This window comes from Myotis yumanensis, unplaced genomic scaffold, assembly GCF_028538775.1.
Source record: "Myotis yumanensis isolate MYYU_CA2020_CCGP unplaced genomic scaffold, mMyoYum1.0.hap1 SCAF_22, whole genome shotgun sequence".
Taxonomy (NCBI): Eukaryota; Metazoa; Chordata; class Mammalia; order Chiroptera; family Vespertilionidae; genus Myotis; species Myotis yumanensis.
Genome location: NW_027223773.1, coordinates 12,439,374 through 12,460,375, shown reverse-complemented (window position 1 = coordinate 12,460,375; position 21,002 = coordinate 12,439,374). Strand labels below are relative to the sequence as shown.

Sequence of the window (21,002 nt, the reverse complement as noted above, 5' to 3'; positions counted from 1 at the left end):
AAAGGTTCACCATCGCTGGTTTAGAGCGTCTCCACTTAGGACTCTGCCCCAGCACCTTGCTCATGTCTGCATTGCTCATAGGCCTGCAAGTCGGGCCTCTGTGGTTCTCTCTCAAGCTGAGATCTCTGGGAAGTTAAGAGGCTCTTAGGAGATAAAGGAAAATCATTATGTAGAAATGTCATTCATCTGATAAGTTCTTCGCATTCTGTCTATATTCTTGATGTGGATACAAATGACCTTACACTGTCGCTCATTTACTATTCTTGTCCATTATTTTGTTCATTGACACTATGTATTAATTTATTTGATAGAAATTCGTTTTATTTTGTGCCTGTGACTTTCATGCCAGTCTTGAGCTCCTCTCCTACTTATTTCGGATCCTCATTATTGGGCTGGCATTCTGTCTGCCGTGAACCAGAATCCTCTCATTTTAAATGTGCAGAAGGCAGAAGTGCTGGCAGTCGGCATTCTAGTTCTAGTTACTAATTTATGGAGGTGTGATTTGGGTGGTTTTTGAATTAAAAGTATCATTTCATATTCATAGTGATGATTTTTTTTATATTTTACTAAATTTATAGATATATAAATAACTTTATTGTCAGGAGTCTGACAGGCTAATTTCTTTGCTAACTATTTTAGTTATTACACTCTGTAGGCTATATCAGAATTCTGTTGCTTTTTTCCAAAGCTTTTTCAAAAATTCCCAAGTCAAGGTTGCATTATAATATTGACATTATCATATAAAGTTTAAGGCAAAATAAAGTTGGGAATATATTAGTGTATACTTTTATAATATTTCAAAGCTATTTGCCTAAACCAAATCATTAAACCAATATATCGATGCATGTAAATTAATAATGCAAAGACGTAACCAGCCTTACTATTTAAGATACTGATTTTTATATCTAGAATATCAGATAAGGTGAACAGAACTGCATAAACTCAGTAGGTGTTTGTCGATTTCCGTTATTCCTCTCCATGTGGTTATGGCTCAGCAGGGAAATCTCAGGGAAGTCAGACTTCTTGCACCAAGGCCGATTACCCCAGAGTGAGTGTTTCACAGAAGGTTCAATCCTATATAATAAAAGGGCGATATGCAAATTGACCCTAACAGCGGAACCACCACGAATGACCGGTCGCTATGACGCGCACTGACCACCAGGGGCAGACGCTCAATGGAGGAGCTGCCCCCTGGTGGTCAGTGTGCTTCCACAGGGGGAGTGCTGCTCAGCCAGAAGCCGGCTCATGGCTGGCCAGTGCAGTGGTGGTGGTGGGAGCCTCTCCCGCCTCCGCAGCAGCACTAAGGATGTCTGACTGCCAGCTTAGGCCTGATCCCCCGGGGAGCGGGCCTAAGCTTGCAAGTGGACATCCACTGAGGGGTCCCGGACTGCAAGAAGGCGCAGGCTGGGCTGAGGGAACCCCCCCCCCCCCCCGAGTGCACGAATTTTCATGCACTGGGCCTCTAGTGGAGTATAATTGGGGACCACAAAGAGAAAAGGCAGGACAATGGAGCATAACATATTTAAATACTAGAAAGTATAATCCCCAAACAGTTTGTAGTCATTTGTGTTCTTCATCTTTCACCTGGCATAATACTTTTTAAACTAATCAATATTGTATGTATCAGTAGTTTCTTTCTGTGGCTTCACAGCATTAAGTGGATATATGTTAATGTGGGTATACAATCACTAGGAGATAGACTGTTGGGTTCTTTGAAATTGGGGGTTATTATTAAAAAAGCACCTGTGAATATCGCAGTATAAATCTTTGTGTGAACATATAGTCTCAGTTATGTTAGATAAACACCTAGGAATGCAGTTTCTGTGTCACTTGGTCTGTTCAACTTCAGAAGAAATGGTCAACTTGTCTGTCCCACTTTGCATATCCAGAGTGTTACCTTACTTCATTGTCACCTTCGGAGTGGTTACTTTTTTAAAGTTTACCCATTCTAGTGGGTGTGCAGGGGTATATTATAGTTTCACTTTGAATTTCCTGAACAACTAATGATACTAACATCATTTTTTGTGCTGATTTCCATTTGCATATCTTCTTTATTGAAGTATCTGTTAAAATCTTTTGTCCATTTTTTAATTGGGCTGTTTGTCTTTTTAATATTGAGTAGTCAGACCTATTTATATATTCTAGACACACGTGCTTTATTATATACTAGTATATGTCTTACAAACATTTTCTCCCAATCTGTGGTTTGCCTTTTCATGTTTTAATGGGGAACTTTTTTTCCAGTATATATTTTTAGCTAAATTAAAAAATAAATATTTTTATTGAAATATACATTTTTTAAATTTTCTTTATTGATGAAGATATTACATCTGTGTCCTTATCCTTCCCTTGCCCCCCACCCCCCTTGCTCATGCCCTCACCCCCCTGGTGTCTGTCCATTGGTTTTGCTTATATGCATGCATACAAGTCCTGTGAGATAGGTATATATAGATATATATATATTGCAACACACCAGAATACATAATTTACATTCAGTAAACTTCATCACTTTTAAGTCTGCCATTTAGTGAGTTTTGACAGATGTGTAATTTACCATTATCACAATAATAATACAGAACGTTTGTATCACCCTAACTCATCTTTCACGCCCCTTTGACGTCAATCCCACCCTTACCTCTGCCTTGGAAACCACCAATAGGTTTTCTCACAAGTGTCTTTTGAAGGACACAACTTATAAATTAGGTGAAATACAGTCTATCAGTATTTTCCCTTTGTGGTTTATGAATTTTGGGTTTGATTTAAAACATCTTTAGCTAACCCAAATTGGTTAACATATTCTGTTTTCTTCCAAAAGTGTTAATAGTTTTATCACTTACATTTAGGTCTGATGCTTTAGTGGTTTATGTGTTTCCAGGAACTTGCCGATTTCATCAGAATTTTAAAATTTATTGCCTAGTATCATTAATAATCACTTATTGTTGCATTAGTGTAGGATCAGTACCTGACTTCTGTTGTTTATTCCTAACTTTGTATTTTGTGTCTTCTCTTTTTTTATTTCCAATAAGTCTTCCTAAAAGTTAGTAATTTTTATTGATATTTTTAGCTTTAGATTTCATTTATTTTTCTTCTGTCAATTTTGGGTTCTCAATTTCATTGACTTTCTTGCTCTTTATTATTTCCTTTTTTCTGGTTACTTTGGCTTTGATTTGTTTTGCCTTCTTTTTCTCTTTCTTTTTTTTTTTGTATTTTTTTTTTTTTTATAAATCTTTATTGTTCAGATTATTACATTTGTTCCTCTTTTTTCCCCCCATAACTCCCCTCCTTCCAGCTCCCACCCCACCCTCCACCCTCACTCCCCACCCACTGAGTTCATCCATAGGTGCATGATTTTTGTCCAGTCACTTCCCGCATCTCCCACACCCCTTTTCCCCCAAGAATAGTCAGTCCATTCCCTTTCTATGTCCCTGATTCATTATAGTCACCAGTTCATTCTGTACATCAGGTTATTTATTCACTTGATTCTTAGATTCATTTGTTGATAGATGCATATTTGTTGTTCATAATTTGTATCTTTACCTTTTTCTTCTTCTTCCTCTTCTTAAAGGATACCTTTCAGCATTTCATATAATACTGGTTTGGCGGTGATGAACTCCTTTAGTTTTTCCTTATCTGTGAAGCTCTTTATCTGACCTTCAATTCTGAATGATAGCTTTGCTGGATAAAGTAATCTTGGTTGTAGGTTCTTGGTATTCAGCACTTTGAATATTTCTTGCCATTCCCTTCTGGCCTGCAAAGTTTCTGTTGAGAAATCAGCTGACAGTCGTATGGGTATTCCCTTGTAGGTAATTGAGTCTCTTTCTCTTGCTGCTTTTAAGATTTTCTCTTTGTCTTTTGCTCTTGGCATTTTAATGATGATGTGTCTTGGTGTGGTCCTCTTTGGATTCCTTTTGTTTGGGGTTCTCTGCGCTTCTTGGACCTGTAAGTCCATTTCTTTCTCCAGGTGGGGGAAGTTTTCTGCCATTATTTCTTGAAATAGGTTTTCAATATCTTGCTGTCTCTCATCTTCTGGCACTCCAATGACTCTGATATTAGTCCGCTTAAAGCTGTCCCAGAGGCTCCTTACACTATCTTCACACTTTCGGATTCTTTTTTCATTTTGCTTTTCCAATTGGGTGTTTTTTGTCGAATCTTTGGTTTGATTCTTGTGCTCCTCTGGTCTGCTATTGGGTATAATATTCTTTATTTCAGTCCGTGTATGCTTACTTTCTAATTTCTTTATCGTAGCATCGAGGGTCTCATTAGTTTTCGTGAGGCTCTGCACAAATTTATGGCAAGCCCTCAAAATTGCGATTCTTAGCTCCATATCCTCCATTTCTGTCATGTTTTTTTGTCTCTGCATCTTTTATGCTTTCTTGGTGCACCCCCTTGTGGTCTCTGTGCGCAGTCTTGTTCTAGCCAAGCCTTAATTGTTGTAGTTAACACTAGAGGGATTTGACCACCAGGCCGACTGGCTGTGGAAATCAGCTGTGGGAAAACTTCAGTCCTCAGGGGAGGCGCTAGTCCAGCCCTTGCCTGAGGCGATCAGCAAATGGCTGTGCGCAGGGTTTGGGCGGGGCGGGCTCAACAGGGCGGGGGGAGGGAGCAGCTATGGCCGCTCTCAGTCCGTCCCCAGGGGCTCTGCCTCTCTGTCCCAGCAATCGCTGCAAACCTCGGAGGGGCCGTAGCCAGACAGTCCCGCTTCTCCCGTTTGAGTCTGGGTCCCTAGAGACTCGCCCGGATCTGTAGCCCAGAGTCTGAGACTCGCTCCTGATTGAAAACGACAATCGCGCCCTCAGCCGCCAGCCCGCTTTGCGCGCGCACCCTCACCACCGCACAGCCGTACCTTTAAATTTTCCACACTGCGCCTCCGCTGAGCGTCGGAATGCTGTTGTTTTTGCTTCTAGTTGAAGAGTCTCTCCTCAGCCAGCCTTCCCGTGGTTCTGGTTGATGTCCGCTCCGACTTTTAGTTGTATTTTTGAAGTGGTTGTCCACGGCGGCAGTCTCCGGTGTTTACCTATGCCGCCATCTTCGATTCCCCTCCTGCTTTTTCTCTTTCTTCATGTGGAAACTTAAAGCATTTATTTAAACCTGTTATTTTTTTTTAAGTATTTAATGTTATATGCATCCCTGTAGGCACCAATTTTTATGTTATATTTATATATATGTAAATATTTATAGCATATTTTTTAATGTTATATGTTTACATGTTAATTTATATGTTTTATCTGTCATTCTTTTCCCAAATTCACTAATTTCTCTTTTCATGTTTTCGACTAATGGACTATTTAAAGGTGTATTGTTTCATTTCCAAATACTTGAGGGTTTCCATGCATCTGTTTAACTTGTAGTTTAATTGTGTCAGAGAATATATTGTATAGTTGCTATCCTTTTAAATTTATGGGGGTGTGGTTTCTGGTCCAGCATGTGTTCTGTCTGGAGCATGTGCTGTGTGTGGTTAGAAAGCACATGTATTCTGGTGTGTTGGGTGGGGTGATTGATGAATGGTGGTCAAGACGTTTGATAATAAAATGTTGCTCAATTGTTCCATTCCCTTACTAATTTTATGTCTACATTTAAAAAAAAATAAAATATTGAGAGAGTGCTGTTGAAATCCCCATCCCAAATTGTGGATTTATCTATTTTCCTTTCATTTTCTTATATGGTGCCTATAGTTAGTTCATACTTCTGACTCATACTTAAATCCAATCTTATAATTTCTACCTTTTAAATTTGGAGTATTCAGTGTGGCCCTAGAAATCGTTTGGCATACATGTTGCTATTCTTTTGTTTCTCCCATCTGTTCTTTGTTCCTTTTTTGGGAAATCTCTTTCTGCCTTCTCCTGTATTGACTGTTCTTTCCGTTTTTCACTTTAGATCACTTTTGGGTTAGCTCTGATGCTTTGTCTTGTTTTGATAATGGTGGTATTTAACAACGATTTGTTGAGTTTCTGTCCAGTTCTAGACCCTGAGAAGGCAGCTGGACGTATACAACAGTCTTTCTCTTATGTGGTTCATTCTATGCAATTATAAAGAAGGCTTATAAGTGAAATTTCTTGTCAGTGGAATAATTTACACATTTGTTGTCTCAAATTAATAGAAACTGTACGTGGAATAATAGGTGATATGCTTTAGAGACAGATGACCTAAGTTTGAATCTCAACTCTACCATTTAATAGTTATGTGATGCTAGACAAGTTTCATAACGTCTCTAAGCCTTAGTTTTTCATCTGTAGATGGACATAATAATTGTGCTTATTTTATAAGGTTGTTTTAAGGATTAAATGATATAATGCATGTGACTTAGCACAGTGTCAGTTAAGTAGCAGCTCTCAAAAATATTGCCTATTGTAATAGTAATAACATATTTACATATCACCTGTAATATGGAGATAGCATTATATAGCTTTTATGATTGTTGTTAGAATGTTATGCTCTTAATGTTCAAAAAGTAATGTTGCCCTAACTGGTTTGGCTCAGTGGATAGAGCGTCGGCCTGCGGACTGAAGGGTCCTAGATTCGATTCCGGCCAAGGGCACATGCCTGGGTTGTGGGCTCGATCCCCAGTGGGGGGCATGCAGGAGGCAGCTGATCGATGATTCTCTCTCATCATTGATGTTTCTATCTTTCTATCCTTCTCCCTTCCTCTCTGAAATCAATAAAAAAATATATATATTTTTAAAAAGTAATGTTTATTATTTTTATTGTATTGATATTAAATGTTTCACAAATATCCCAGGTATTTCATACATATGCTAATAGATTTAAATATTTTAAACTGCCTTGATAATTTTTGTTCTTTTAAAAGTATATTTTATTCTATAAATAAAGAATCTATTAATATTTAAAGTGGTAGAACTGAGCAATCTCTACTTTAATCTTGTTGATATAATTTTAATATTAACATGAATGGTGGAATTGAGACTTAAAATAGAAATTATTTTAATTATAGAAGTAGATTTGGAATTAAAATTATTTTTAAAATAAGAACTATTTTTTATATGTATCACGTTATTAAATATTTTCATTTGGTGACTTTTAATCCCAGAAACTTTTCTTAACTTTTCTCTTTAATAATTGCCACCTCACAGCTACTTTTTCAGATATCAGGTATCTCGTTGGTGATCTAGAATTGCTTGTACATTTTCAGACATAGAGGAAGAAGGCAAGAAGCAGAGGAAAAGGTATTTAGCTGGTAATTTATAGCTAACACAGTTACTACTGAACAAGTATTTTAGGGTTCAGTTGCCCTGTAGCATTTAAATTGTATTTTAAGAAATTTTATATTAAACTGTCATTAAAATATGGCATTTATATCTTATGTCTATATCACTATTCTTTCTGAAACTTCTAAGTGTAAATTTACATTACTTTGCATTAATTTTTCTGTGTGAAATGCATGGCAACTGAGCTCAGCTTGCGAAAAGAATAGACATTATCAGGAAGATGAGTAATATGAATTACCTGCTAAATGTAAGAATATGTTTGTTTGGACTTACAACAGTAATTATTTAAATGTTTATTTTATACTGTACCTAATAATATTCCGATTGTGTAGACCAATAATATTTGCTAGAGACTGAATATTTGTTTCTCCCCCAAAACTCCTGTTAAAACCTAATCCCCACTTGGAAGTGGGCCTTTGGGAAGTGATTAGGTCAGGAGGGTGGGGCCCTCATGAATGGGATTAGTGCCCTTATCAAAGAGAACTCAGTTCACTCTCCCATCCGTCCGTCACCTGAGGACTCTGCAAAGACAGCCAGCCATGAACCCAGAAGCAGGTTCTCACCTGACAGTGAATCTGAATCTGCTGGTGCCTTGATCTTGGACTTCCCAGCCTCCAGAACTGTGAGAAATACTTTTCTTTTGTTTATAAGCCCCTCAGTGTGTGGTCTGTTATTGCAGTCAGAGCAGAGGAAGACAGTATGCTGATTAGCTTCCCTGTGAATGAGCTAGAACCATTTTCATCTTGGGTCTTTTTGTAAACCCAAGGGATGTGTTAAGCAGCTTTATTTCACAGACTGCCATGTCTCATTGCTTAATTAATTAGTTGTCTTTAGGATACTTGGGTTCCCATTTCAGTTTATGTTATGATCATGAATATAATAATTGAAATTAGTGAGACTTGTATTGAGCTTATTTTGCTATTCTCTAGCTCCCAATCTTTTCCAAAGGAATAACTGTGTAGGCAGTATTGGCAAGAAAAATAAGATAATTGAGTTTAAAATCTAAGACTGCAGTGACCATTCTCAGGACATTTTTAAAGTCCAGATCTTTCTTTTGAGGGAAATTTGTTGCATTAAGAAAACAACTATTTTTTTTTTCAAAATATAGCAACTTATTGTCAAAATAAGCATTCTTGGGTTTGTGATGAAATATAGACTTGTATATTAATGGGTTAAAATGATCTATTTACATTACTGAACTTCTACAGCATGGCTAAGCTCAACATAAAAAAATGTAGTCCTTGCTTAAAGGAACTTAAATTTCTAAAGATATGCTCCTTGCTTGAGCAGCAAGTAGCTTATTATTTTTAAATAAGAGCAAGATTATTCAGTTATTGTATATGGTTTCTTGAAGTTTCTAATAAAAATACTGAGCCTTCAAAACCTTATAAATAATTCTTTGGAAAGTAGCTTGGATTTAATTTTTCTCCTTGCAATACATATTTATTAAACACGTAATATGTGCCGCCTCTGGGGCATGGTGCTGAGGAAGCAAAGCTACGGAGTACTTGCCTAGCTTTTGCTCTTCCCTGTGCCTCTGCCAGACCAAAAAAAAAAGATTTAAAAAAATAGAATATTAAATTTGTCATGAGCATAAATGAGTACTAGGATACACAATGCATTTATTAGAAACCGTTGTGTAATTTTTATTGTAAAAGTAATAACAATGCCTATTCATTGCAGAGAACATCAAAAACCAAATAGTTATTTCAGTTCAATTAAAAAATATTTATTGGTTGCTTGCTATAGCCAGTTACTGTGCCGTGTGCTCAGTACTTACTCTATGATGTGAACAAGACGGATGGGCTCCACGTAAAAGGAAAACATAGTGTGCTGGGGAGCAGCTATTAAACAAATACAAGTAATTTTCAAGTTATAAAACGAGATAAAAACTACTCTAAATCTCACCATCTAGCAATAACTGCTATTACCACGTTAATACATTTTCCTGTTTTTATACTGTATATGTATTTTCGTTTTATTTAATATCATAAAATACATATGCATCGTCTACTCATTAATTATGTAGACATACTATAATTTATTAAATCCCTACCAAATTTTTGAGCATTTAGATTGTTCCCATTACGTAGGTATGTATAATCGACTTACAGTAGAATGGACTCACTTTATGTGACTTCTGACAAATATCTGTACATGGAGTCCTCGTTACAATAAAGACATAGAATATTCTTGTTGCCTCAGACAGTTCTGTCGCGCCTCTGCCATCAGCCTTCCTGCCCCATTTCCCCCCCCAACCCCCCCACCCCCCGTATCCTCAGGAGGCCCGAGGCAGCCAATGATCCGCTCTCTGACACTGAAGACTTGATTCACCGTTTCTAACATTTCTCAGAGACGGAGTCAGACAGCACACACACTCTGTTGTGTCTGCTCCTTTCCCCGGCCTTATGTTTGGAGCTTATGCATTTTGTTGCATTTCTCAGTAGTTTTCCTTTATTGCTGAGTCACCATCCATATGCATGGCTTGGCTCCACCAACGTTTGCTCATCTGTCCACTGGTGGTGGACATTTGGGCTGTCATATTTCCTATAAATATTCAATGTCATTTATATTGCTGCTATTCCATGGAGTTAATTCTACCAGCGTTTCCTTTTATGTTTTGTCTCACTTCTTTTCTGCTTGGAAAATCTTTCATTCTGAGATCTGATAACTATTGATTCATATTTTCAACGTTTTTAAAAAAGCGTCATATTTTATATTTAACTATCTGAGATGTATGTTGTTATGGTGTGAGATGAAAAGTCAATTTTACTTTTCTCCAAAGTTGACCAACTATTGTATCACCATTTGTTAGTCATTTTTTTCTCATATACTTTGGCACACATTGTCATCATCAATGTTGTCAGATACTAAATTTCTATAAAATAACCAGATTCTGGCTGTCTGATTTTATTGATCTTTTCGTTGATGTGCCTCTTCCATATGAATTGTAGCTTTACGGTATAGTATCTCTCCATTTCCTTAGGCAAAAGTTTCCCTGAAAGCATTACTTAATATGTTGTAACAGAAATCTTCCCTTTCAGTAATACGTTGGCTCATCTCATTCATTTTTTTCTGAAGGTGTCGCGTACCATTTCTGCCTTTACATTCTCTTTTGAGCTCATGTATGTATGACATCTCTTCCCTGGAAGGTAACCCATGACCTCGTTCCTGTGCCTGGTAAACGCTGATTCCTTCTGGAAACTTGCTTTTCCTTCCTTCTTCAGGTGCATTCTTCTTTCCTCTTACACTAGAAGGACTCCGCCTCGGCGTCATGCTCCCTTCTCCTGCCCTTATGTGTAGTGGTTCCTAAGATTCTGAGCTTATTCTATTTTCATTTCCTACTGAATTCCTGGGCTATCTCGTGCTGCCTTGGTTGTAACAATATCTATACTAATAAATGGGTAATATGCTAATTAGACCGGACATCATTCCAGACGTCCCGGGTCCTGGGTGCCTGCAGGAGGCCAGAGGAGGGAAGCAGCCCGGGTCCCGGGTGCCAGAGGGAAGCCGGTGCCAGCAGCCAGGGGAAGGAAGGCCTACTCTTGCACGAATTTTCATGCATCGGGCCTCTAGTCTTTATATAAATGACTCTCATGTCTACCTCTATACCCTCGCGGCCCACTTTCAAAGCTGTGGTATCAAATGCGTATTTATATGTTAACAGGTCAAACAAAATCCATTGCTCCTCTGTCCCCATTTTCTTCCTCAACACGGCTGGCTGTAGCATCCACTCAGTCATCCACGGAAACCCCAACATTGTCACTCTCTCCCTTGACCCCAATGGTGCAGGCAAGTTCCCTCTGGAATTTTGACTCTTGAGCTGCTGTAGTTGAGGTCCCTCAGCTGTCGTTCAGCTCGTGTGTAACTTCTGATATTGTCAGATACTGTCCGACATGCTCATTCACTGATTTCAATGCATTGTTTTATAACTAGCAGACTGTTAGCGGAATTGCTCATATCGCTGGCTGTCCTAACCAAATCACAGTGTCCTTGCGGATTGCTACCACGTCCTCTCATGGTGTCAGCTTTTCACAGCAATTGCACTAACAGGTGCTCGGTGATGTTTTTGTTACAGTGTTTACCTGACTGTAGTCTCAGATCTGGCTAATTGATGCTCCAATGGCTGCCAGAGTTGTTGTCGTTTAATTATACTAATTGTTTTAACCCAAAATTCTTTGACACTTCTTATCTCAGAATAAATCTCGACCCCCATATCTTGGCACTCGAGGTCCTAAAAGATGTGGTCTCATCTTTTTTTTACCTAAATCCTGTCATTGCCTGGAATGTGGGTTATTCTTCAGCTGGGTGTGTTCCCTGCATGTGTTTTCTGGCCATTGTTTTATTTTTCTTTTTAGAATTAATTCTTTATCAAACATTGATTAGTTAACTACTATGTGCAGGTACTGTACTAGGCTGTGTTCGAAATACTAAGATGGATACACCTTGAATAGCAGTCTTTGAAAGGCTTCCCTTATTCTCCATTTGCGAAAAGTTCCATCCTTATTTGTGAAGTCCCTCGGATCATCTCAATGAAGATGAATCATTCTTTGCCTCCAAATAATTTTTAGTAATCATAAGTAGACAACGTATCGCAGCTCTCTTGGATTTTATCTCTGCATGTGTCTCCTTTGAGTTGAATGTCTTGAGGTCAGGGATTGTCTCTATCAAGTACGTTCTCTCTTCTCTTCCCTGTGCCAACACAGGGACTTTAAAATAATTGATTGGAAACTTGGCTCAAAGCCAAGAAATGTAGAAAGTCAGGGAAGAGTTGTGTTACCAAAGCCAAGAACATGCTTCAGGAGAGGACGATGGGTGGTGTGTAAGCTCCAGAACAGGAAGGAGGGGTCCAGATGTAAGTAATCAGATTTGGCAATTAAGAGGTGCTTGGTTATCTTAACAAGAATAAGTTCCATAGAGTAGCAAGGGCAGACTCAGAGGACAGCAGATTGAGAAATAAATAGAATTCTCCTTAAGTAAAAATTTTAGCATCTATTTTTATGGAAATTGGCTGGGAGACAAATCGAAGATATGTGTGGTCTAAATAAAGATCTAGAATCCGCATGCATTATGCTGATGTAGGAGCATCCATAAGTTTTGTCCCGTAGATGAGTGGGTAGTAGGTTTGATGTTATTTTAAGAAAATTTATAAATTTAACCACTATTTTCATTCCATTAGAACACTGCCATAAATCTACAAATCTACGTAGAGGGCACAGGTTCCTTCATCAGTTAGTGATATTTTGAATAAAGCATGGCAGAAATTATTTTGACCCAGAAATTGTTCAGAATGGTTTTACTGATGATCCATGCTTCTTTCTACTCCCTGTTCTTGTTTGAATGGTAATGCATTGTGTATAGATGCCTGTTTATATGCATTATATATTATAATACATAATATCATATATATATATATATATATATATATATATGCTTATATAAAGTAAATGGATTTTTAAAAACACCCCTGAGGAATTGTATACATTAGTTTGATTTTTGGCATAGTATGTCGGATTCCTGGTCTGACACAGTTAACATCTCTGCATTGAGAATGCCTTTTATATTTGATGGAGTGTCATAGATTTTATTTGACTTTTTATTGGCTTTTTTTTTTCTTACTTGGAGTAAACATAAAATAATGATGGAGTCCCAGTCAGTAGCATCTTGGAGTTGATAAAAATAGGGCAGTGTGATAGAGAGTTAAAGCTTCGAGACTATCGGCCTACTAGTTTAGCTTTGCTTTAACTAGGGTTGAGCTAGTCGCTTTTGGTGATACTAGTAGGTACATGGTATTACCTGTCTCTCTTTATTGTGACAGTGGGCTCGGCACAAAGTTTATGCCAATACAATGACAGACTCCTCAGTGGAGGTGGAGGTGGGAGAGGGAGGACGGAATCTTAGGGCACCTCGTGTGTGTCACCTGAGTTATGGTTTGATGCGTGAGGCACAAATGTCGTTGACTAGACCTGTTAGGAATTTGTAGAAGTGCTGGGAGTCCCTCATCCGTGGGAAGGTACTGATTTCTGATCTTGCAGTCAAGGCTCACTGGTATCATCACAGACGTGTGCGGAGCATCTGCCATGACACCTGGCTGTGTACTCAGCGCCGTCAACTAGCTCTCCTGCTCTTGGGTTTTCTTGGTCCAGTGAGATAGTCCAGCAGGGGCCCGTGTGCCTGACGCCTGCTCCTTCTCTACCTGGTCCCACTGGGAGATGGAGGCGGCAGCCTTACAGAGAGCTGACTGCATGGGGGCTGGGTGCTGGGCCGCCGAGGGCACCCACTACATACTTGTCGGCTGCTGAGTGGTGACTAGCTGAGGAGTGGCTGGCCTCACCGTGTATGTGTTTGTATGAGAAAAGATGGGTGCTGTGGCTCATTTTGAAAATAGAAAGAATAGGCCTTGAGGATTACAGGGGGGACAATGGGAGCTTCTCAGACATCTGTGGACATCACTACAGTAAAAACACATGCCTTACTGTTCCTCACCATAGAAAACACAGATGCAAACTGTGGGGACATTTCTAGAGGCAGCGTGACGGGTCAGCAGTCGTAGAACAGAGCAGGTCCACACACATCAGCTTCAGCAAGTCAGCAGCCCTTCCTGTGAAATCAGTTATAAATCGGATCATTAAATAAAGCGACTACATCCCCACTCGTGTGCATTGATTTTAATAATGCTCAACGCCTAATCCAGGGAAGAGTGAGGCAGCCGCAGAGCGAGGGGGGCACGCAGTCAGTGGCGCATCCCCCTTCCTCGGGTAACGGAAGGTTAAATGGGGAGCAAGCAGAATGCCTGCGGCAAGATGGGGGTATTGATTAAAACGCTGCTTTCGCAGAGCGCAGACTCCCCCTGGAAGCCTGGGCGAGAGAAGCCAGCTGCTGTCGAGGAGGCTGCGTGTCCGCGGAGAGTACACCCTCTATCATCACAATATGGCGAGGAGAGGTGTTTTATGTTTGTGTTAATTTCCCCACTAAATCAGTAATTATTACAATCCCGTCCCTGCTGTTTACCCCGCAGCTGTTTTTCCATTTGTCGAGAGAGCGGGTGTTCTCCGAGGACCGCACGCGCTTCTACGGCGCGGAGATCGTCTCGGCCCTGGACTACCTGCACTCGGGGAAGATCGTGTACCGGGACCTGAAGGTAAGGGAACGCACAGCAGCAATCCACGTTTGTTTTTGTAGGGGCTGCGGGGACAGACAAAGTAATTACAGAGTTACACAGCGCGGAGAAGAGCAGATTTGGTCGGGCAGAAAAGCATTCTATGTAAGGATGGAGTTCCTGCACCTGAGAGGAATTGCATTCACTGCTATGTGTGTCGTTCCGTTATGTCCAAGATTTTTTTTAAATATGTTTTTATTGCTTTCAGAGAGGGAGAGAGGGAGAGAGAGAAAGAGAGGGAGAGGGAGGGAGGGAGGAAGGGAGAGAGAGAAACATCAATGATGAGAGAGAATCATGGATCGGCTGCCTCCTGCACGCCTCACATGGGGGATCGAGCCCGCAACCCAGGCATGTGCCCTGACCGGGAATCGAACCGTGACCTCCTGGTTCATAGGTTGACACTCAACCACTGAGCCACACCGTCCTGACTATGTTCAAGATTTTGATGTATAAGAATTTCTGCTTGACTGCCCTGATTAAGTATGATCTACCAATAACAGTTTCATAACAGTTTCAGTTTTCTGTAAATGTGCTAGATAATGTTAAACATCTGATTAAAAGTCAAGTATCTTTGCAAGTGACATTTGAAAATAAGTTTCATTATGATAGTCTAACATCCGATGATGTATTATGAAGAAATTTTACAATAAATAAGACTTTATTGGAGGAGAATATGTGGTTTGATTTTGGTATTCACTTTTTTGGTGGATTAAACACCTGGAGCTTTTAATATAGCGTGGCATTGGTTTACTTTGCATTTTAAAAGGGGCTGTCATTGTTTTCTTGATAAGAGTGACTTTACTTCTCCAAGTTCCTCCCTGATGAGACCTTCGGAGGAGCTCCAGGATTAACCCAGGACCTCCTGGTGCATAGGTTGACGCTCAGCCACTGAGCCACGCGGATCGGACAGGAAAGATGTTAGGCTTTGCGTCCCATGCAGTCCCTTTGCGGCTCCTCAGCTCCGCCATCGCTGAGGGCAGCCAGACAGCACAGGAATGAGTGAGCCTGCCCGGGTTCCTGTAAAACCGCCCACCCAAACAGGCAGGAGGCTGATGTCACCCACGGGCCGGTGCCCTGAGCCCTGGAGTGGCTCCCCGAGGGCGCCAGTGATTCTGGTGACACCGTTTGGGATCACAGGGGCCGTGTCAAGGAAGGTTGTCCCGTGACATATTTTGTACAGATTCTAAATGTGACAATCTTACTTTCTCAGTAACTAAGTCATATGTAGTAATCCTGACCCATGGAAATCTGATATAGAATTGCTTTATTTATTAAGCACTAGTTTATTTAAAATGTAATTTGGTCTGTAGGAATAGGGGTTATAGGCATCTTCGATGAAACTGTTTGTATCTCCATATTGCGACATCAGGAAGAAACCACAATTACCCGCCTCACTCCCATCCCTCCCTTCGTTAAATACCCATGATCCTGAAGAATCTAATTAGTTAAGCAGTTGTCTGGGTGACTTCAAAGTGTTCCTGTCATGTGCCTTTATGTTATGAGTAACCACCCTAAGGAGTAACCACCTCATAAAGACTTATTTTACGTGATGTTAGTGAACTATAGTATGTGTGTTTGCATATTATAATTTATCGAAGTATAAAGAAGCGATGAGGTACTGTATTTAGGAGAGATGAACTGTGGGATGATGAAACACCCAGGTCAGGGATGATGGACTACATGCCACAGTGACCAGAGATGAACACAGATCAACGGCGTAACTATGTCCTGAAGCTTCTTATGACCAGGAATGTGACAGAATTCAGCATCCCTGGATCTGATGTCTCCATGGCCAACTAATACTGTCATGTTTAAGTGTCTGGGATTTTTTTTAAAAAAGAAATGGGTTATATGGCATAACAAAACTTGCAATGTATGTTAGATGGCATTTCCAAATTTACTTAGAAATAGTTAGCTCTTTTCTGCCTGAGTCACCTCCCCCCACTCCCACTTTGTATTTTATGAATTCTGTTTGTAGGAAGAAGGCGAGGACTTCCTAGATTTAAGGAAATAATAATTTTGAAGTAGTTGGTAACATACCCAAAGCATTTAAAGCTGGAAGGTAGAATTCTTAGCCTAAAGAAACAAAGAAAAGAATGCCAGCATTGATTGAAGCATGGCATCATTGAGATGGTCTTGGTCAGTATTTGTCATTAACTATGTTACTACCCATTAACCCTGTTACCGTGAGTATAGCGGTGTATTGACATTCATTAACATATTCATTGCTCCATCCTTTCTGATGATGGAAAGACTGAATTTATTATGTTAGATTATGTTAAACATCCATTATGTTAAATTGCAACATAAAGAGCCTATTTATGTATGACTATGAGTCATGCACTTACCATATACCTAGACCACTCACTTTACTAGACAATTACGTGATCTCTGTTAAGTTCATTTTTAAAAATAAAACCTTACCTCACTTAAAAGTCTAAGTAACTGTACCAAATGGGGCAGAGACCATATAAATGTACCCCAAGGAGAATACGTGCAGTGCAGACAGCGAAACATGAGAAGTTCATGCAATGTTACCTGGATCCGTAGGGCACGGGGTTGCGCAGATTAAAGGGAGGCCCTTGAGTTGGTATCATAGAGGTTGAGAGCTGACCCATGGTTAAGTCCCTAGAAGCCTCGTAAGTGACTCACAGTCATGGGTAAGTTGGTGACATTGTCAAGATTATTGGAGCCCATGAATCCTCTCTCCGGTCTAATGTTCTTTTCATTCCATCATTCTAGAGCTGAGATGAGATCTAGATGGGGGGATGCACTGAGAACTCAAGGAGATCTTTGTAAACCTAAAATTCAAACACAGTTGCCAAAGATAAGAGAATAAATGTTTTAAATAAATTTATACCAGATGTATTTAAAAAACAGCATCACCAAAAACTGGTTTAGGAATCCACTTGGATCCGTCTCAGAGTTGCCTCTGTCATCATCTTTCTAATGCCCTTGTGTTCATTCAAATACATTTAGATGATTTCTAGGACTCAGAGATGGCACAGAGGGTGGTTTCAGAGAATCTCTTACCACCACCTCCCAGTCCCCATCAGTTTCCCGACATTCACCCCAAATAAACTCCCAGTTCAAGCAAAAACAGCCCGCTGGCTTCACACACTGAGCCCCCAGACACAGCACCCAACTCCACTGCTACCCAGACAGCCCCTCCGGATCCCTCTTTTATAGAAAATTTACGCCAGGGCTACTAGGAACCTCTCCCATCTCAAAAATTAAATTGTCCTGTTGGGCTGTGTTCCTAGTTTGTAGCAAATTCTTCAATAGCTTAGCAGCCCAGGTGGGGCCTTCGCTGAAGCCTTCGTAGCCTGGGAAGGCGGAGCGAAGAAGTGTTTCCCACCCAGGGTGTCCGCCCTCTAATTCCAGGGCCATTAGGTTCCTGCAGGTCAGCGTGGGCGCCGTTTGGCACCTGATACCCATGAGCCTGATCTGCAGAGTGCAGAGGGCGTGTGCTCACGGCGGCCTTGGGCCTGCGCGGTCTCGGTGCAGCCCTGAGTTTGGTGCCATTGTGCTGAAGTGGGTGTAAGAGTGAGTGAAGGAGCTGTTTGCTTGTATTGTTTGACAGTCATCAGAGCCCTGAGGAGCTGCTGTTTCCATCCCTTTGTTTAGTCTCACTGTCCGCCATTTAAATACAATGATACCTAAAAGATATAGTCACATATATTCGGATACTCTATTTAAAAGTTTAAAAGCATTTAAACCTTCCAATAGCTACCTTGGCATGTCTGAGAGCAGAGCTTGCCAGGCTGCATGCCACAGTGGCCGCCCTCAGCCCACAGGTGGTTAGAGGAGCCTCCAGCCGGTCACTCCCGGCCTCCAGCAGCCTGTGCACTGACCCTGGTCCTCCCCACAGATTCCATCTCCTGTTGTACCAGGAAGAGCGGTGCAGGTTTGAGAAGCCCCGCAGAAAACACAGCTTCGGGTTTTCAGAGTCTCATTTTCTTCGGGGTCCTTCCCAGCAAGAGCAGAAGGGCCGTAGTGCTTTCTTGCTACAGGTTCCTGTGCACAGAGCGCAGAGGGCAAAGATTGCCAGCGCTCACATGTTCTCATTCAGACCCTGAACCAAGACCCTCCGTCACATCTGCCTGTCCCCTCCAACTGGGTAGAAATGTCGCCTTGTTATGGGGACTCCATGAGGTTCATTGCCTAATGTTTTCTCTCTCCTCGAAGTGCGCGCTGCCCTGAACGGTTAGATGACAACCCTGTGATGTGAGTGGTCGGCATAACCAGATTTCTAAGACATAACGTTCTCTCTCCAGCCCCCCGTTTGTCTCCATCATTGCTTTTGCCAGTGGGTGCGCCCGTTAAGCGTGAGCATAATGCCGTGTAAACCAGGACTGACTGTGGCGATAAAACAGATGCGCTGACGTTCATCCGGGGAGAGAACCTGGCCGGTCAGCGACAGTGTGCATGTTGCAGTTTGTGGCTAACAGAAGGAAGAGGAAAGCCAGGATGTTGAGGAGAGAGAACCAAGGGGAGATCGTTGGTAGATGCGTGCACCCCTTTTTTACATAGTGGCAGCGCTCCGAGGGCTGGGAGTCCTGTGTACGTCAGTGTTAGGTGCGTTAGGAAGTGACGCCCGGTGTTCCGCTCTGTCCAGGTCTGTGATCTGCTTGGAAAGGACTTCCAGGTGATTGATTCCATGCATTCTCCACAACACTGATGATTCTATTGATTGATTGATTGATTGATTGATTGGTTTCAGAGACGGAGAGAGAGATAGAAACATCAATGATCAGAGAGAATCATTGATCAGCTGCCTCCTGTACGCCACACACTGGGGCTCGAGCCTGCAACCCCTGGGCTTGTGCCCTGACTGGGAAAGGAGTCATGACTTCCTGGTTCAATAGGTCCACATTCAACCACTGAGCCACGCCAGCCAGGCTCACGAATGGTTCTAATATGTTCCAGAGAGTTGTTATGCATCTGTGTAAAACACCTATTTTAACAAGACTGGATATTGAATTACCCTGGCTTATCCTATACACTGGATCCAGGGTGGTTTTTTTAAGGTGATGCATGTCTGACTGTCGTTCATACTGTTGGGGGACGAGTTGTTTTTGTCATCCCTGCTCAGCAAAGTGGTATTTCAGGACGGTGAGAGTAGAAAAATAGTTGATGGGAAAAGGTGGACACTATTGTACAATAACTGGCTTTAAAGTTATGAAATATTTGTTTTGTTTGTTTATGCAGAAGAAATTATTGCATATTGAGACATGTTTTTGCCTAAGTCACTGAGCTGACAAAAATGTTTCATAGGGTTTTGTTCTTGAACTTTCTTCTTTCCTTTAAAAAAAAGTGTTATCTAGACAAGCACACACCATTCTAATAATTTACACATTGACCATTAAATGCTATCCTAATAAAAGCCCGAACGGCAGAACAACCAGAATGACCTGTCGACCAGTCGCTATGATGCACACTGACCACCAGGGGGCAGGCACTCAATGCAGGAGCTTCCCCCTGGTGGTCAGTGTGCTCCCACAGTGGCTGGTCGGGATGGGCTGTGCGCCCACAGTGGCCTGCCTCTAGTGTTTAATCATGATCAATACATTCATTGGTTGCTTCCAGTGTGTTAAGTTCTGGAGTCAGTATCTCATTTAATTCTCAAAACAATCACATTCTGTTGCTACTGTTACTTGCCTCTGGTTTATAGATGAAGTTGGGGCACATAGAAGTCAATAGCCCAAGGTCACACAGCGAGAAGGGGTATAGCTTGAATTTACGTGTGAGTTCTCTAACTTGACCCCACACTCTTTTTTTTTTTTTTTAATATATTTTAATGATTTTTTACAGAGAGGAAGGGAGAGGGATAGAGAGTTAGAAACATCAATGAGAGAGAAGCATCGATCAGCTGCCTCCTGCACACCCCCTACTGGGGATGTGCCCGCAACCAAGGTACATGCCCTTGACCGGAATCGCACCTGGGACCCTGCAGTCCGCAGGCCGACGCGCTATCCACTGAGCTAAACCAGCCAGGGCGACCCCACACTCTTATTCATTGTGCTCTTACTGCCTCCACGCAGTGTGCTGTCACCCCGCCATCACACCTCTCACCCCACCTCTCAGTCACCCCTAAGGCTGACCTTACTGCTTCCTGAACCATTGTGATGTTTTCAGGCTGATTGATAAGACAAGGAGGATGGCCTGGTTTGCCCAGGAAACCCCTTATGTTCTGGGCAGACTGGAACTCTCAGCCACCTTCAGTCTGTTCCGTCCCCAGCCCTGTCCCTACACCTCACTCATTCCTCCTCCCTCAGGCCTTGGTGTGAGGCTCCGAGATGAGATCTGAGGGTGGAGAATTACTTATGAGCCAGGATTTAAACTATATGACAAAGTAGCCTGGTCAGAATGTGGAGGAATAGTGCATGCTGCCATGCTTCCACGCTTGCTTCCCCATGCACATGAGGCACAGAGAGGGCGGGGGGCCCCGCCAAACCAGGCTGGGAGCGGGAAGGAACGGAGTAGATAGTACATTCACATTTTATGCAGTAGTACCATTTGGAGATTTTATAAGAATTTTTTATGTATTGGTAAAAACAGATTTATTAAATATTTTTAAAAGATCATGCAGCATTTGAAGAACTTAAGTGGGTTTTATT

At 41.3% G+C, this 21,002-nt stretch overlaps 1 protein-coding gene across 8 annotated transcripts in view; it reads left to right on the top strand.

Moving 5' to 3' along the window:
* AKT3 (AKT serine/threonine kinase 3) overlaps positions 1-21,002 on the top strand; it is a 228,266-nt gene that overhangs the window by 161,294 nt on the left and 45,970 nt on the right. For all 8 annotated transcript variants that reach the window (XR_011469357.1, XR_011469355.1, XR_011469356.1 and 5 more), the window contains one exon: positions 14,242-14,364. Coding sequence is in view for 5 of the 8 variants with exons in the window: in XM_070401367.1 (XP_070257468.1) it covers positions 14,242-14,364 (123 nt within the window). In the remaining 3 variants the exon portion in view is untranslated. The remainder of the gene's footprint in view (positions 1-14,241; positions 14,365-21,002) is intronic.